Genomic DNA, 17,492 nt, shown 5'->3' on the forward strand with positions numbered 1-17,492 from the left:
ATTTAACTGTAATAGTTATTATTACGATGGGCGTTAACTAGGCATCGGGAAGGTGTGTTCTCCTCTGCCCCCACTGATGTTCCTCACACAGCCCATCCCTCTCAAAGATGTGCTTAAGTACACTTATGAGTGGATTCTGTCTGAAGACAGGGTGCACAAGCAAGTGCAAGCTACCACAAGCATGTTTTATCACACCGATGATGGTGACAAAATGTCTTGGTCAGGGGCTATGGATACAGAGTACAGTATGCAACACTACTAAGGAAGAGGGGATTTTTTCAGCTGTTTTCACCTCTGCTTTCTTTTCATTTTGCTTTTTTGAACAATGTGTCTTAATCTAGCTCTATGGAGGTAGGGTGAGAGTTATGTGTGCGAGAAGTGCCTGAAATCACTTTGTTTCTGCTTGTCTTTCATACGTTCAGTAGGATAAATAACTGCCGAGGATATCACTTAACCCATAAAACAAAGTGACATCATAATTTATTAATACAGAAGGCGCAGTTCATTGCTGTTAAATGCCATAAAGAGCTGGAAATAGAGCAGTTTCTCAGAAGGCATTGCCAATATGTCAGAGAAAAGGTTTCCCTGATGCTCTCGGCGTGCCGAAGATCCTCTCCTCATATTTTGATTACTCCCCTGAGCCACTGTGTAGCATTCCAAAGCACCTTTGCTGCCCATTTCCCCCACCCCTGAGGCTTCCTTCTGCCAGTGCCCGCTGCCCTGCCACGCTGCTCCCGGTGCTTTTGGTGCGGCAGCAGCAGGAGCTGTGTTGTCCCTGCCCTGTTGTTCCCGTTGTTGTCCCCGCAGTGTCTGCCAGGCAGAGGCCCCGCATGGGCAGCGCAGACCAGGCTGCATCACGTGCAGCGGCTGGCTCCGCGCAGCAGGCTGCACACCCCTGGGCCCTGCTCCAGCAAAGCATTTAAGCACCTGCTTACCCCTAAGCTTTGGAGTAATTCCTCTGGTGTGAGCTAAGCACGGCCGCCTCGTGCTTCCCACGGTCTTCCCTTGAGAGGGTGCCTGGCCTCCCCACGGGGCAGACTGCTCCCCACTGACCCTGCATCTGCCATCACCTCCTCCAACACTGCGCACGTGGATGGGCTCTGCGCTGCCCTTGCTGCAGCTCCCTGCCTTCCCAGCTCTGCAGGGACAGGACCAGGACCCGGCTGCCACGTCGCAGCTCCCATCCCATGCACGTGTGCCCCCAGCCCCACGCTCACCGTCCCCTGCAGCGCCGGCGCGTTGGCAGTTGGCTACCCCCCTTGAATCCCCCTCTTCTCTGGGCTATATGTGGCATTTCCAAGCCCTGACGGCCTCTCCGAATGTTTTCCATATTTGTTCAGCCTCCTCCTCGGTTCAAATACCGGGGAGGACTGGGGCGAGACAGAGCGCGGTTCGGGGGGCAAGGAGCCCTGGCACACACACACGCACGTGGGGAGCACCATGGGGAAGAAGGAGAAGAAAGCCCAGCACAACGCGGCCCACGGCGAGGAGCAGGGCACGGACTCTGGCCACACGCAGGAGCCGGCGATGAAGAAGAAGAAGAAGAAGAAGAGCAAGGGGGAACCCAAAGCTGGCTGGGAGGAGGAATCTCACACGTGTTGTTGGTGCCGTTTCCCACTGCTGTGCGCTTTGTTGCAGCTGGCATTCGGCGTCGCTGTAACGGTGCTGGGCTTCCTCATGGCAGGCATCAGCTCCTCCCTGCCGGTCAGAGACACTCCGTATTGGGCTGGGATCATTGTAAGCATAAAGCCTGTTTGTGCATAAGGCGCCTGTGCCAGCATTAATACAAGCTGCACTGCATGCTGCTGCACTTCAGACTAACCAACTGCATGCACCACGCCGGGCGAGTTACACTAATACAACTGCTCCTGAGGTTTAATGGCTGAATGCGCTCGCCCAGAGAAGCTGCAGAATAACAGGACCTTTAGTATTCCCCCTACAATTTGCCAATAGACCTTAAATAAAACTCCAGCTGGCTGTGCGCTAGATGTGTGTATTAGCTTTTGCTTTGCAGGGGGCTCGTGCCTGGTGATGCTGAAATAAATGCTGATTATTACAGTGTCCCCCCTTTTCCCATTGAGCCGTGACAGCCGGGTTGAGGTGTGGGAACAGAACTCTCACCTCGTAGCATGGCGTGCTGATGGGAGTGAAGGAGGACAAATGGCAGTCCTTCCAGCATCCTTGTGGCATGGAGATTTTCCCCCCTGCTACTCCCTCTGGTCCTCAGCAGGGATGAGACAACATGTGGCCATGGGGAGCAGGGGTGGTACGTGGGGTGATGGGGACAAGGCCAGGTCCCGCCAGGCATGTATGGGGACACTGGGGGACTGTCTGGGTCTATGTGTCCCCACTTGGCTATGTGCATGAGGACACTGGCAGGCTGGGATCTGCAATGGGTGTTTGCGTGTGGAGCCGGGAGTTGGACTTTGGGATCCTTATGGGTCCCTCCAACTTGGGATACTCTATGAGTCCATGATTCCAGTTGATTCGTGATTCTGCTCTATGATTCATGATTCTGCTTTGTGCATTCCATGATACACGTTTTTTTCCTGAAGGCATCAGGCTTCAGGAAAACGTATACCAGTGTGTTAGCACTATTTTGGGTGTTGTTAGACTGAAAGAACTTCCAGCAAATAATTTTGTGTTTAGGTACTTGCAAGGTTTCCTGGTGCAGTAAGCAGCACTGGGGGCACTTCAAATAGACATAGCTCCTTGCAGGTCAGAGGATTCTCTGACCACCCCAGCTGCTGGGGATAAGGAGCAAGGCCTTTGCTCCCAGGCAGAGCAGGAGCTCCACTTGCTCATCACATCCTTCTCATTTCTCTTGTGACAGAGGAGACAGTAAAGAGTGTAGACAAAATTTGACCCATGAAAGCTGGGGAAAGACTGAGTTTGGCTAAGGTAGAATATGGCCAAGGGTATGAGAAAAGTCCTTAGACCTGTGCATGTTACCAGTGCCAAAATTGTGTCAATCTGGGACATCCATAAAGGTTCACACCCTCAGGGAGACCTGAGCCTCAACCAGCGTCTCTACATTCTGAAGGGTGAGCTGCAGCCCCCAGCAGTTTTAGCAATACCCACCTACAGTGGTGCCACTGGCATGTCCAGAAGTGGATTGATTCCTCCTCAGCTCAAAGGAACTTGCTGCTTTTGGTGATGCTCATCCTCATAGTGTTGTTAGGGACTGTGTGCTGGGCAGATGTGGTCAGAAAGTGTTCCAGCGTGCCCAGCAAAGGCAAAGAGGGTCTGACTGCCCAGGGGGTGGATGCCAGCAGTGTGAAAGGGAACCCAATGCTAGGTAGGAGAGGTGCTGCCCCAGAGCCTTTAAGCAAGAGCACACGTGGAGAACAGGTTGTGTTCAATGTACAATGAAAAAAATACTGAGCATATTTCAAAGGGTCAAAATGCAGGAGGTAAGAGGTGGTGCTGCGTTGACTTTGTTCTTGTGCTGTGATGTCCCTGTGGGTGTGCTTGGTGCTCACTGAGACACTGATGGGCTGGAGGTGAGCTGGCCAGGAGCTGCTGACCTGGAGCTTCTGGGTACGTGGTTCTCGGGGTGCTGCTGACAGACTGCAGTGGGGAGCTCACGAGGTCTGGCCTCTGGAGAGCTGGAGGGGAACTGGCTGATAAAGGAAGGCCCTCAGCTGCGACCTCCTGCATGGGGACAGATGTCCTATGGGCTCCTCCGGGGCTGCAGGGAGTGCAGGTGGGTAGGGGACAGATGACACGTGCTGCTCACGCAACAGAAAGTGACTTCCCAAAACTCACCTACTTGCACAGAGGAGAGCAACAGAACAGAAAGATGTGGTGTAAAATATCAGAGCATATTTGTTTTAGTAGCATCCCACTCAAGTGCTCTTTTTAAAGGACTTGATTAGTATTCAGAATCAAGAACTTAAAAAATCTATTATCGAGACCTTTTTAGCAACATTAGAGATAATGGGTGAAGCTCATTCCTAGTGTTACTCCAATGGAATTACACCAGTGCTGGATCTGACCCTACAGCTGTTAATGCAGGATGGCAGAAAAATGAAGGAAAATTGCTAATGTGTTAAATAGTCCCTGATTGATGGAAGAATTTTTTTCTTCCCTATTAGTGTCAAAATGGCAACACTGTTCCCTGCTGAGAACCAAGGGCTGTAGTGTCTCAGCATGAATGAAAAGGAACTGTTTTAGGGAAGCTACTCGAATGAACCCTCCCGAGGCAAACCAAGCCGTGCAGGGTAGTCTGGATCAAACCAACTCAAAACCTGAGTGCCCCAATAGCACAGGCCATGGCATAAGCAGGCCCGCCACCCTTTTGGTGCTGAACACGTACTGTGCCAATGGCAAGCAAGCGGGCCCAGGGCACCGTGTCCCCTTGATGCTCCTGCCTTTGTGTGGAGTGGAGTGACTGCTGCAGGAGGAAACAACGCAGAGAGCTCGCGTTACATCAGAAGCAGATCACTGTGAAACCCAGTCAAAACCTACCAGTTTCATGTGCATTTCATCTGAAATCCTTGGGGCATTACTCAGAAACCAAAGGAAAGGTTTATCGACAGAAACCACGGAGCCTGCGTGATTTACCACTTCTGCTTTAATGTCCCTGCTATGCTGCTAGGGACTTGCAAACAAGTGCAATCAAAACGGTGATGGTGGCATTCACTTCACCAGCATGGAATCATCTGCAGCACAGATGTCCAGATCTGCACCAAAACACCACAGCCTACAGCTTCATGACACCTATCCTGAGCACCCAACATCACAGCCTGGACCACACTGCCAATGCGCTCCTTTATATTCTGTTCTGGAGGCGGACTTCACAAATGCAGTGTGCCAGGACTGCAGGGTTTTCTTCCATTTCTTCTGTGTCTTGCCACTGACTTGGCACGTAGTTCTGAGCAAGTTACTTAACCTTGCCAAGGCTTTGTTATTTCCCCTGAAAAGTGGGGTTAATAATGGCCACCTGTCACCCTTGCTTTGAGATCCTTGGATGAAAAGTGTTGCAGAAGCAGTATATATTAATGGTGCCCTTTTCATTCTTTTTCATTAGCTTGTGGCCTTTTGACATCCAGAAGAAGAAACGGTGTGTTTCTCCTTGAAAACCTGCTCTCAGATTATTTCCACTGTGATCAAAAACAGAGGGTACCAGAAATCTCGCAGGCACGCTCCCTCTCAGCCCCATTTTGCAGACTCAGGCAGTTGAGGAAGTTATGGAAATGCTCGTCAGAAAAGATCATCTGAAGCGCTTATTATTTCTGTCAGGAGGTTATCTAAAATCCACTGAGACTTCTCGGACCTGGTGGAGCAAGGCTGCGTGACAGGGCCAGCGGAGGACTTTGGCTGGCTTTCCTGCCTCAGAGATCTTCTGATGCGTAGTGCCACGTGGGACCATCTCCCACGGCTGCGCGTCTTATCGGTGCTGATAACCGAGATGTTTGTTTAATTGACGTACTCCTGCGTGTGAGTGACTCAGGTGGCAGGGCCTGCCACCAGCTCAACACGTGCTCGTGAGCTGGGGAGCCTGGGTGCCAAAATCAATAGTGCTGCCTGCAACAGCCTCCGCTCTTCTTGCTTTCAGGGTTAGTGTCATGGTGGGGCCCGGAGGGAGGGCGGGTGATGTTAGGAGCTCTCTGCACCCAGCAGCCTCCGTGTCCTGTGCAGCTTTTTGCACGTCACTCCAGCGCCTTCAGTTCCCAGCAGAGCCCCGAAAGCGAAGGTGGATTTTGAAACAGCAGAAGAGGACATCGTAAGAGGACAGGGGTTGAGATTTTCATCCTAGTTCGGCACTGACAGGGTTTATAATTGTTCAGGAAAAGCTTTGAGAACACTGTTGCGAGACGTGCTAAAGGGATGGAGTCTTGCATATAGGTGTCTGTGGAAAAAAGGGGACAGTGTTGTGATATAAAGTGGCATCACTGAGAAGCTGGTGCTCGGTGTGCCCTGATGGCTACCTTCTCGCGGCCTAGGCTGGATTTGCTGCACTTGCAGCTGTTCCTACCATGTAAACTGTTGCCCAGCTCAGTGCCAGGAAGCATCTCAAGGGCCACCTTCTCCCTGGTGTTGCCTCAGGTGTGTGAGACTCTGTACATGTTTCCTCCAAGAGCATTTCATGTGACGTAACATGGCAAATCCATACTGGTAACCCTCTGGCTGTGCAGCAGCAGCCCTGCCCAGCGTCAGGCTGCCATCTCACGCGTCAGCAGCCATCTTGTCTTCTTGGGGGAGTCAATAACTGGGAAACATCCCCAGCCAGAGCAGGCAGCAACCGATCCCCTTCCATGTTGATATGGGGATGGCTGACTATTTAAAAACCTCTGAAATGTGTTCTCTTTCAAAGTCTGAAAGGAGAGAGACACTTTCTTGTTAGCCCTGGCCCCGTGCTGACTTTTCTCTGTTATTGCTTTTGACACCTCTTCCTGCAGCAATTGTGGAGGTGGCTTTCAATCAGGCTTTGCCTCCTGTATAGCCTTGCTGGGTTTTTAACGTTCACTTGTTATGAAAGAAACTGATTTCAATTTTTAATAAAAGAGGATGCTTAAAAACTGGTGCCATCAAAGCAGCAAATGGAAAAGATAGCCATGCAGGCAACTTTTTTATACAAGCTAGCTTCAATTGGCCATGGGCAAACATCAAAAGGTTGGAGGGATGACTGCCTCCAAGTTCAGGTGTTTAATTGAGCCTTCTTCAAGCTGCCTGAAACTCCAGATGGGATGCGACGAGTTACACGGCAGGAAATAGGCTCTGGTGAGGTTTCCAGTGCTTGTTTATAGCCATATAATTATAATGCAATTACAAAAAAAGAGCTGTTCTCTTCAGAGCCCTCTGACCTTAAATCTCATCAGTTTCTGAGACTAACTATGTGCTGATGTCTAATTAAATGAAATTCATGCTTGCACTTGGACGAGGAAAAGAGTGGAAACAGCTGATGGGAAGGAATGTCTCAAGGTCCCCATGTCAGGGGACCATACACCCCAGGCCCATGTGGTCCCAGGGTAGGTCTGTGGGCAGGTTCTGAGCTCACATAGGACACTGCTGTGCTTCAGCCCCTGGTCCTCCTGCAGCCTCGAGGGGAAGGAGGGCATCAGAGCTCCTCTTCTGGTTCTGTCCATTCAAAGAGCCCATCTGGGACTGTCCAAGCAGCTTTCCTTGGCCTAGGTAACCTTTTGACTTTACACAGATAATGGCTTTCTACAGCTTCACAATTGTGGTCACGTTCCAAACAGCAAGTCTTATTCACACAGCACTTTCAGCCATGCTATGCTCTTCACATTGCAAATCACTGCCGGCTCTGGAACTTCTAATTTATTTCTATTCGGTTCCCTCAGGCACTGGATTGCCCAGCAGGGTATTTCTGACTTAACAGCAATACGAGACTGCTGCTGCAGCTCCTGGCTTTGTTAGCGATGGAAGCCTGCATGCTGCTTTGCCACGGAAAACTAAGTCTCACCCTGGGACAAGCAACTCTTGTCTCTGCTGAGCAACCGGCATAAATAGCAGAGATCATTACAGAAAAAATATGGCCTTGTTTGATTGTGCACATTCTTGCAGGGTTTTGATTACCTTCCGGGATTTAAAAGAAAGTCACGTGTCTGCTGTGTTGTATTCTTGTAGGGTTGGAAGGGACCTGTAGTGAAGACACCATTATTTTAATCTGTAGTGGGGCGGGGATGGTCAGGTGTCATGAGTTTTTACAGAAGTTGAGAGAAATGTTTCCTAGCTAATGATGACCTTTGCCTGCAACCGCAATATGCGTGTTCATCATTCTTATTAGAGTTATTATTTCTGGAAGTAATCTACATGCAACTAGACTGTCCTTAAATCTAATGAGAAATCTATATGAGGGAAATCCACTCAGGAGCAGTACTTCTGTGTGGCAGACTGACTTCCTTTGCACATGGCAGGGAGACCCAGGCTGACCCAAAGCTAATAAAAGTGAGCAGTTAAAGCTTCTGGTAGCACCTGCTCTCACTGTAGCTTCCTCAAACCTCATAAGGCAAAAAAGCATCAGTGTCACTGTCTGTAACACTCTGTATGGATGTCTGATGTTGGAGATAATCCTGTTTCATAACGGCAAAGCCAACAGGAATGTTTTCTTTTTTGCATCAAAGTCTGGGTCTAGCGGGGTTGTTAAGTTCATTGGATAGTGTGGCTTTCTGAATGCAAGGACAGGAGCTAAGCCTTGCCATATCTGCTAAGGCTGGTGATCCATCAAGGACAAGTATCTCCAAAGAAGGTGAACCAGAAACTTCAGAGACAGCTAAAAGATGATGATATAATTTCTTTACCCTTAACCCTACAAACAGAAAGGCCCATAGTGACTTGAAGGGAGTAACTATCAAACAACTTGTCCATAATGAAATTTTTCTCCCAGTTCTGTTAATAACAGCTTTTCCCACGAAGTTGGGGAGTTTACATTCCTGCTAACATGGAAGATTCCACCTAGGGTGCTGTGGGTCTCAACGGTGCCACGTGGTGTTACACTCCTTGTATTTGAGAGGTGTTGTCCTCCTCTGTATGTGCTTTTAGACTTCTGAATGCTGTTGTAGGAGGTTCTTGCTCACCAGCCTCAGTGCAAAGAGCAGATGGGTTACAGCCTGCCTGTGTGGTTGCTTGCAACATTTGTCTGGTGCTGTGGCATAGGCCCAAGGCGCTTCTTTGCACCAGGCTTTTGCCTCCATCCTCTCTTGAATTCTTGGTGGATGCTTCTGACTTTCCTGCTTTACCAGCCACATGTGCCTAGGTTTCCAAGATGCTCCGGGTCAGAGGCCCTTTGCTGTAGAAAGCCACCTAGTGTATAGCAACGCTTGGGCTAAAATTGTAGCAACAGTGAGAAAAAGCAGTTTCACAAATATATGATGGAGAGATAGAAGCAGATTAGAACAATCTGTGGTTTTGAAATCGGCCAAAATAAAGCAAACCACATTAATATGTCAGTGTGCAAAGATACTGAATGCAAACCACAGTGGAAATCTGTGCCACACATGTCTGTATTTCCCTCAGTTTTGTTCACAACCATCTCCATCATGGCTGTGAGGTGCCCTTGCACCTCCCATACACCTTGTGACAGTACTTATGTGATCAGACGTGAGAGAGGTGCGGGGAGGTGAGGGTAGGGTAGCAATGCCTGCTGGCCTTGTCCCATGCTGCTCTGCGTTGCCACCCATCTTTGTCCCTGTCAGATGATGATGAGCCTGTTTTTCTCACCTGTGCTGCTTTTAAGATGAGCTGGTGCTTGTCAGTGTGCAGAGTTTGTTTGCCAGTCTTGAAAACCCAAGGACTTCACCCTTAGGTCCCAGTAGGTGCAAGGATTCTCCCAGGCATATAAGCTGGAGGACTCGCTCCTGAATAGCTTCAGGATCAGGCCCTTGATTAAGTTCTCATGGCAGCAGGCTCTAGATGTCTCAGTGGTCAGGGGAGCCCACAAAATGTTTAGTCCTATTTTCATCATGGTTTTTAGCCCTGGGATTTTCCTGTCTAATGGGAAGAATGTCCCAGTCAAAATGAACAGCGCTGGTGCTTTTCAAGAGCAAAAAACTGATTTTTTTCAATCAACGGCAGTCTAGCCATTTTCTCTGGATTGTGAACTGGGAGATTTCACATGGTATACCCTAACCATAATGAAATCCGTACCCTTCATAAATGCATCTGTATCACATTCAGGTCTTTTTTCTAGACAGTACTCTTCTATATTTAAGTACTTTCCTTGGATAACCTTCCATGTCACTACCTATTCAGCAAAGGGTGTGTTTGTCTGGAAATCTTTGAAATAGGATCTTGAAATAAACTCGAGCTGAGATTTACTCAGTATAGAAATGCATATTTCTAGGTTTCCAGATAACAGCTACAAGAGCTGATCTAATTAACTGCTGTTCTGTAGCTCTTACTGAATCTATCTTATTTGTATAACAAATGTGCATCGATTGATGGCGAGCAAGTGCTAAAGCGAGTTCAATTGCATTTTATGTTGTGTGCTTAGTCAATAAGGCAGAGGAAGCATCTGCTTCACACTGGGATATTGTGAGGGCTATTGGAGTGAAGGGATGCAGGATTACCACCTGCACCTTCCCAGGCAGCATCGACTGCAGCCGTAACGTGCCTGCTGCAAGGCAACGGTCTTAGTCACTTAGTGGGTCCTGCCAAATATTTACTGAAGGATTTTTATGGTTATTCAATTGCACTTCACAGGCGTAATCCAAAACGGATCTATTATTAATGTATAAAATAGAAGCATAAAGCTGTTTTCTGTATAAACGTCCCTCGCTTTGGTTTGCTCCAGTGAGCGAATTTACCTTTAGAGAACACAAATGTAGAACATGTGAGGGCTGTAATCCTCAGCAACGTCGCTTTTTGCCATCACTCACAAAAATGCACACCTCTGGTTTAAAAAAAAAAAAAAAAAAAAGTAAGCATATTGTTATAAAAGAAATACTTAAGCCTTCTGTATTATCCTGGCCAAGCCTTGCTGGAATCCCGACCCAGTGTAATCTTCTATAAATACCCCTCTATAAAAGCACCTCTCCGAGTATCTCAGTATATTATTTAAATCCCAGAGGAACTTCAGAAAGCGCAGGCAGGAATGGAAATCCCTTTCAGCGACAGCCTTTTGTACGGGAGCTTTCTGAAGAGGGAGGCCTGATCCTGCAGTGCTGAAAGCCCGTAGGGTTTTTTGCAGGAGTCGTGCAAGGCCCCTAATTTGGTAGGGGAAAAAATAAAGCCGGGCTAGGGAGAGGAAACGCTGCCGTGAGTGCCTGATCCTGGGCCACGGTCCTGCTGGGAACGCAGCGGGGACACGGTCCTGTGATGTTGTTGGAGTCACCCAACGGCCAGCCTTGGCCCTGGGTTCACACCAGAGTAAATGCCCACCAGCGAAGCAGATGTGATTTATTGCTCATAATGAGATCCTTTTAGCAGCAGATACCAAAAAAAGTTTAGGCCTGGCTTTGAGGGGAGCGGCCCCTTGGGTTTCACGTGAGTCTGGGCACGTAAGGTTAAGCACATGTGGGTACGTGTTTTCTAGGGCTCGCTGCAAGTTCCTTCTTTTGCCACTGCTGCAAGTGGGGAGTTTATCATTTGGACTGTACGAGGGATGTGATCTCCTTAAGATTTAAGTTTTATGGGGATGCTAATTGAATTAAAAGATTAATATTCAGTGCAAGGGACCAAGGACACAGGTGATTAATCCCGAGAAATAAAACATGTTTGTGTCACACAGAAGCACTACAGGGGGGAAAAATACCAGCACTGAAGGACCTTTGACGAGAAAGGTTGTTTTTTTCCCCTGACAACCCTGTCAGCTATTGCTGTCAACAATAAAAAGAAGAAAACAAATAAATTGGAGGCCATGTGTAAGTCATAGGACCAGGATATAAATACACATGACATGAAGAGGAGTAAATAATACTGACGCTTTCTTTGGAAATGTTCTCAGGCAATACTTCCTATTCATGTCTTACTGAAATGACACGAAATAAAACTTTATGGGAGAAAGTGTTATTAATCACACCACTTCTTGAGAGACGTGACTACCTGTGTATTCAAAGGCACTCTTCCTTTACAGGGCTACTGGCTAGTACTCTACGTCAACAGTGCGGATATAAAGAAACCTGGAATTTTATTCATCAGACTGTAAAAGAAGGGGCTATGTAGGATCCCAAGCTCACGGTCCTGCCCCTGAGCAAAGGCACCCAGGTCTGGTTTTGCCTGAAGAAGGCAAATGGCATTACTCGGGGGAAAGAGAAACCCTCAAATTAATGGCAACTCTTCAAAACCCTCACAGTAATATGGAGAAAAAAATAGGTTCTTCCTCCAGTCGTTGGGAATTTAATAGTTATCATTTATAATCAAGTTGCTACTAGTAAAGAGGACAAGGTTTGCTCCTGGTCATGTGTTAGGACAAGCTTTAGCTGGCTGATCTCTGCTGAGGTCCTCACTAAGGCTGACTGCACCTGAGATCCTACCTTCAGGCATGATAACAAGTGCACGTGCCATCGGCTCACCTGCTTTTCCAAGGCAGCCCCGTTGTGCACCATTTCCACCACGTGTAACTCCAGCCTACAACAACACCTATAGCCTACAACATCCTTTCCCGCTGTGGGTGCAGCCAGGATGCCCTGACCCAGCCCCAGCAGCCCCATGGTGGCACCTGGGTCCAGCTCTAGCACTGATGTCCATGCTGCTCCTTGTGTCGGGACATGGGAACTGCCACAAAGATGTGGTCTTGTTGCAATGTGGTGCTTCTGGCACGCATCCTAAAAGACCACCTGTGTGCTGGCACGGGGATGAGTCCACCATCACCTGGGTTTCTCCCACAGGATAGCACAGTTAGCACAGCTGAACTCGCCATCTGCATGCCCTGCATATTTCTACTTTCCAAAAGGCAAGGGCATGCCTGGGACCCAGCAAAACTCTGTCCAAAACTCATCAGGAGTTTAGAGGAGTAAGTGGTCAGATTTATACTGCTGCCAGATGCCAAAGGACAGAGCGGAAATGTCATAAATCAATGTTAAACACTCATTCACATATTCCAGGCAGGCTGATTTCAACCTTGATTTTATAAGGTAAAAGTTAAAGGAAATCTATTTATGAAAATGAGTCAGCCAACTGGGAAATGAACCAAGGCCCGCAGCAAGTGAAAGGGCCAGTGAAATTCACAAGGCCTGCAGTTGGGCTCCTCAACACTTGGTCAAGGAGGAAATATGGTCCACGTGGGATTGCCTGATTCAGTGATGCCCCAACAGTGTTTTTAAGCAGTGGTGAGCCATGGGGTTGCTGCATGTTGCCCATCCAAACAAGGGACATGGGGACAAAGCAAGTGAGTGTGACGTTTGAGTCTACAGGTCTTGTGACCTTCTGTGAGGTTTGCTTACAGATCCTCCATAACTGCAGAAGTAGAAGACTCTTGACTGGAGTGCTTAACACAATAGGGGCCTGAAAAGCACTGCTTAAAAAAGGAAACTGCATTTATCAGGCTATCTTATGCATTCCTCAGAGCAGGAGCATCCCTCTTTAGAGGGCTGGAAAATGCCTACCAGTGAATATCTAACTCTTCCAATAAATCTAAATCTTCAGAATTAATAATAAAGGCAGTCAAATGAATACTAAAGTGCACACGTACTTTTCTACTGCTGTTAACCATCATCAGTTACTGCCGCAGGGCTAAAACACAGTCTCAGACTGCAGGGGAGATGTCCTCTTTGGTAGGGTGTCCACTGGAGGAGAGGTTGAAAGCCCCCGCTATAAACTGGGCTGCTTCTCATCCAGAGACAGCAATAGTTACTTATTTACAACCACGCAACTCACATTGGTGACATAAAAACCCTGTTAGCATCCAGTGGTACATAGGATGGTGCTCTTTGGGCTTACCAGCCTAACTCATAAGTCTTCTGCTTCTTTTTGGTAGCGAGTTACAAGGAAAAAAAGCTCAAAAGACATCTTGGAGGATGTTGCCAGGTCTGATTCACAAAGCCTCTCTGAGTAAGCTTTTTGTGCCTTGGTGCTCATGAAGTGGAGGTTAAAGCTCTTCCCTCCTCACAATCTACATGAGTGAGGCTCTTGCACATATAGCTGCAGCCCCTTTGCAAACCATTTGGCTTACATACTGCTCCTTGAGTTACAGTCCTGCTAACACAGAAGGATCTTTGGACTTGAAAAATGCTATTATTATTATTGCTTTTTATAATTTTGACGCATTCTAAATCTTCTCCCTCACAGGTCTGTGTGGTGTCCTTAGTGGGATTTGTTATGCTTTGCATTTCATACCAACCCGATGAGAAGACGTGCGTGCAGTTCACAGTAAAGGTACCTTGAGTTTCTGTTATTTCTTTTTCCTCTCATGTCATTAAATATAATCAGAAAAGTTGGTTCTGGGGATATTTTTAAGACCACATTAAAAGAAGTGAAAATACACCTGAAATGCAAGAATGGTTTTCTGGTATTTTCCAGGCAGATAAGGAAGAAACTGCAGTGTATGAAGGGGAAACTCTGTAACAAATATTTGAAAACACAGCGAGATACCTTTTTATAACTTGCCTTTTTTTAAGAATATCAAGGAGATTCAGATGAGCAAAGCTGAAATATTCTGGGAATTGTTCACCGAAAGATGGGCATTACTGATTAAATAGAGGCATTTAGAGTGTGCCAGGTTAAGAATTAGCGTGGGGTAGAACAGGTCCAATTATATTAAAGTTCAGTTTTTACTGTGGTCTCAGAAGCATCTCAGCATCTTCCCTGCCATTTTGCTCCTGACCATCAAATAAGAAACAGAATGAGCACAGATGCATTAAAAAGCATAGCTGGAAATCTCTGCCTGCTCATCTTCCTGGCTGGGGAGAGGTCCTTGCCTCACAGTACAGCTCCTTGTGCAGGGTCAGGCAGTGACAAACATGGGAAAGCATTAGCAAGCTGTAGGAACAAGCATTCTCCCATGAAGAAAAAATCCCATCTGAGCATCACAGGAGAGGTACGTGAGCTGAGCACCATGTCCATCCTGCTTCAGTTTCCAAAACCATGCTTTGTTGATGCCAATAACTGGCTAAGAAAAGAAACACTTAGAATGCTTGTTCCAGATGGGAAGTTTCTAATACCATTTACTTGGGCTATTTTTCCTTATTACTGCAATTTTGAGGGCTCCTAATATTTTGCAGACACATAAAAACCAGGAAAAAATACCAACACAAACAGTACAAAATAACAGTGATTATTAACCAAGAAAGGTAGAAGGAAATCAAACGCAAGGAACCTGGCATTCATCCTCCCTGAGAAATTAGGCCCCGGAGTGTCTTTTGTGCCTCTCTAAAGCTTTTCTTGTACTTACAGAAAGGAAGGGAGAAGAAGAACAACAGTTTCCTTGCTTTGATAGCCTTCGTGCTCTTATTCCCTCACCTCCACACCACCAGCAAGCATGATGACTTCCCAGAGAGCTGCCACACCAGGTTTTGCGTTGCTTGTCCAGCAGCATTACACTGAACTTGGCAGTCACACAGGAAGGAGACATCCATCTCTGGTGGAGGGACAGTGTGTTGGTCAGGGTGCCTCAGAAGTCTCTGAGACAGCACCACTGATACAGCCAGTGAGGAGCATGGGCCATCTTGTTAGGGCAGCCCAGGCCCCGCAGTAACACTGTTAGCTGGTGCCTCTGGGGCTCTGCATGGCTGTTGAGCATCCTTCTGCAAGAAAATCTTGGGCAGGAAGCATTCCAGGATGCCACATGTAGCCCAAGGCTCATGTGGGGAGAAGGATCATTTGGGCTGGTACTGGGTCCAATCTTGTTCAATGTCTCCAACTACGACCTGGATGACAGGATAGAGAGCACCCTCAGCAAGTTTGCTAACAATATGAATCTGGGAGGAGTAGCTGACGCACCAGAAGGATGTGCTGCTATTCAGCAAGACCTGGACAGTCTGGAGAGATGAGTGGAGAGGAACCTGATGAGATTCAACATGAGAAAGTGGAAAATCCTATATACCTGGGGAGGGATAACTGCATGCATCAGTACAGGTTAGGGGCTGACTTGCAGGAAAGGGGTTCTGAGAAGGACCTGAGTGACCTGATGGACAACAGGATGGCCATGAGCCAGCAGTGTGCCCTTGTGGCCAAGGAGGCCAATGGTATCTTGGGGTGCATTAAAAGAGCATGGCCAGTAGGCTGTGGGAGGTGATCCTCCCCCTCTTCTTTGCCCTGGTGAGGCAAAGTACTGTGTCCAGGTCTGGGCTCCCCAGTTCAAGAAAGACAGGGAACCTCTGGAGAGAGTCCAGTGGAGGGACACAAAGATGATGAGGGGCCTGGAGCACCTCCCTTATGAAGAAAAGCCAAGTACTGTTCAGCCTGGAGAAAAGAATGCTGAGGGAGGTATCTTATCAATGCTTATAAATATCTAAAGGGTGAGAGTCAAGTGGATGGAGCCACGCTCTTTTCAATGGTGCCCAGCCAATAGGACAAGGGGCAATGGGCACAAACTGGAATGTAAGAAGTTCCATCTGAACGTGGGGAAAAGCTTCTTTAGTGTGAGGGCGATGGAGCACTGGAACAGGCTGCCCAGAGAGGCTGTGGAGTCTCCTTCTCTGGAGATATTCAGTACCAGCCTGGCCAATTTCCTGTGTAACCTGCTGTACGGAGCCTGCTTTAGGAGAGGGGGTTGGACTAGGTGATCTCCACCGGTTCCTTCCAACCCTTATGATTCCATGATTCTGTGATCACACACATGCAGCCCTGGGTGATTTTAGCCCATCCCCTGGGTCACCCTGCTCAAGGTGCTTTGATCCTAAGCCTCCATAGCCTTCAGAGGAATTCCCCAGATCCATGTCTGCAAAACATGCTGGTTTCATCTCTGATAACCACGAAATATCTTTTCAACGATCAATTCAATCCATCTTAGATGCTTTATTTTTTTTCAGATTGGAGCAAAACTATCACCAGGAAAAAGGGCTGAAATATTTCTCCCTTGTATGAGGAACCCAAGGGACAATGAGCTGCTAAGCTCTGACCTCAGTGCATGCTGTTTCTTCCCACTTCCTTTTTTTCCTTCTACTTAAACAGCAATCACTGGGTCTATCTCTATATGGCCGCAAAAAAACGTTTTTCCAGTGGCAAGTTCTGGTTCCTGAGCAGAGCTCACTGTGTAGTTGTGTTCTCAGTATTGAGGCTGCCTCCAGCTCTGGCATGTGATTAATCTGCTGATGGGATCCAGCACTTGCTGTCTGATGCTCTCTAGCAGGCAGTATTTGCATTTGCTTCACCTTTGATATTTGGAAATGTGTTCATTTTCAGTGGCTTGCTAAGAGATTCCTCTGCAAACATCTCGCAAGAAAAATACACTGTTTGGAAATTGCCCTGCATCTCCACACATCTGTGCTCACCTCTGAGACCTGCCGTGAGAGCTGCCTGTGTATTCTATGCACACTGAAGTCTCTCTGAGATTTCCTTCCCTTTAGACACAAAACAGGCTCACAGTACCTGGAGGATACTTATGGTTTTGGATTTCATGCCAGTTTGTGCTCACCTTAGAAGTTGGCAGCTTAATGAAATACCTGCCAGGGGAGAGGCAGGCTCAGCACATGGTCTCGGCTTAACGTCTCATTTATTAGGGAGGCCTGATTCTGTCCCCCACTGGCCTGAATCCAGGGACATACAGCCCATTCCCTGGGGTGACAGCTGCATCACAGAACAACTCTCATCCCTCACAGAAGGGAAACGTTCATCAATATTTGTTCATTTTCCATTTTCTCCACTTTTTAAAGCAGTGCTGTAAGCCCACAAAGTCTTCCTTAGCAGGGCTCTACCAGCCAGCAGTGCTCCCCTTTCTGTGTGCTTCATATGTGGAGGTGTCCCTGTTTCCCAGCTTCACCCTTCCCATGTCTCCTTATCTCGAAAGCTGAGGGGCTAGAGGATTTGCATTGAAGAAGAGCCGCCCTCATTTAGAAGCTGCCCTTGGTTTAAGGCTGCAGGGGAAGTCATTAATGGTAGAAATGAAGATCTTGCTGTAAGAATTCAGTTCTTTGGGGGAGAAAATGCAA

General features: G+C 47.7%; 1 protein-coding gene across 2 annotated transcripts in view; it reads left to right on the forward strand.

The window, feature by feature from the left end:
- SSPN (sarcospan) overlaps positions 1-17,492 on the forward strand; it is a 44,044-nt gene that overhangs the window by 22,406 nt on the left and 4,146 nt on the right. Inside the window, exons 1-2 of one of the 2 annotated variants that reach the window (XM_416438.8) lie at positions 1,309-1,737; positions 13,693-13,779. In XM_416438.8, coding sequence (XP_416438.2) covers positions 1,441-1,737; positions 13,693-13,779 — 384 coding nt within the window. In that variant the 5' untranslated portion in view covers positions 1,309-1,440. Of the gene's footprint in view, positions 1-1,308; positions 1,738-13,692; positions 13,780-17,492 lie in introns of those variants that run through there. The other variant, XM_040705788.2, reaches the window with a different exon arrangement.

Source organism: Gallus gallus, chromosome 1, assembly GCF_016699485.2.
Source record: "Gallus gallus isolate bGalGal1 chromosome 1, bGalGal1.mat.broiler.GRCg7b, whole genome shotgun sequence".
NCBI lineage: Eukaryota > Metazoa > Chordata > Aves > Galliformes > Phasianidae > Gallus > Gallus gallus.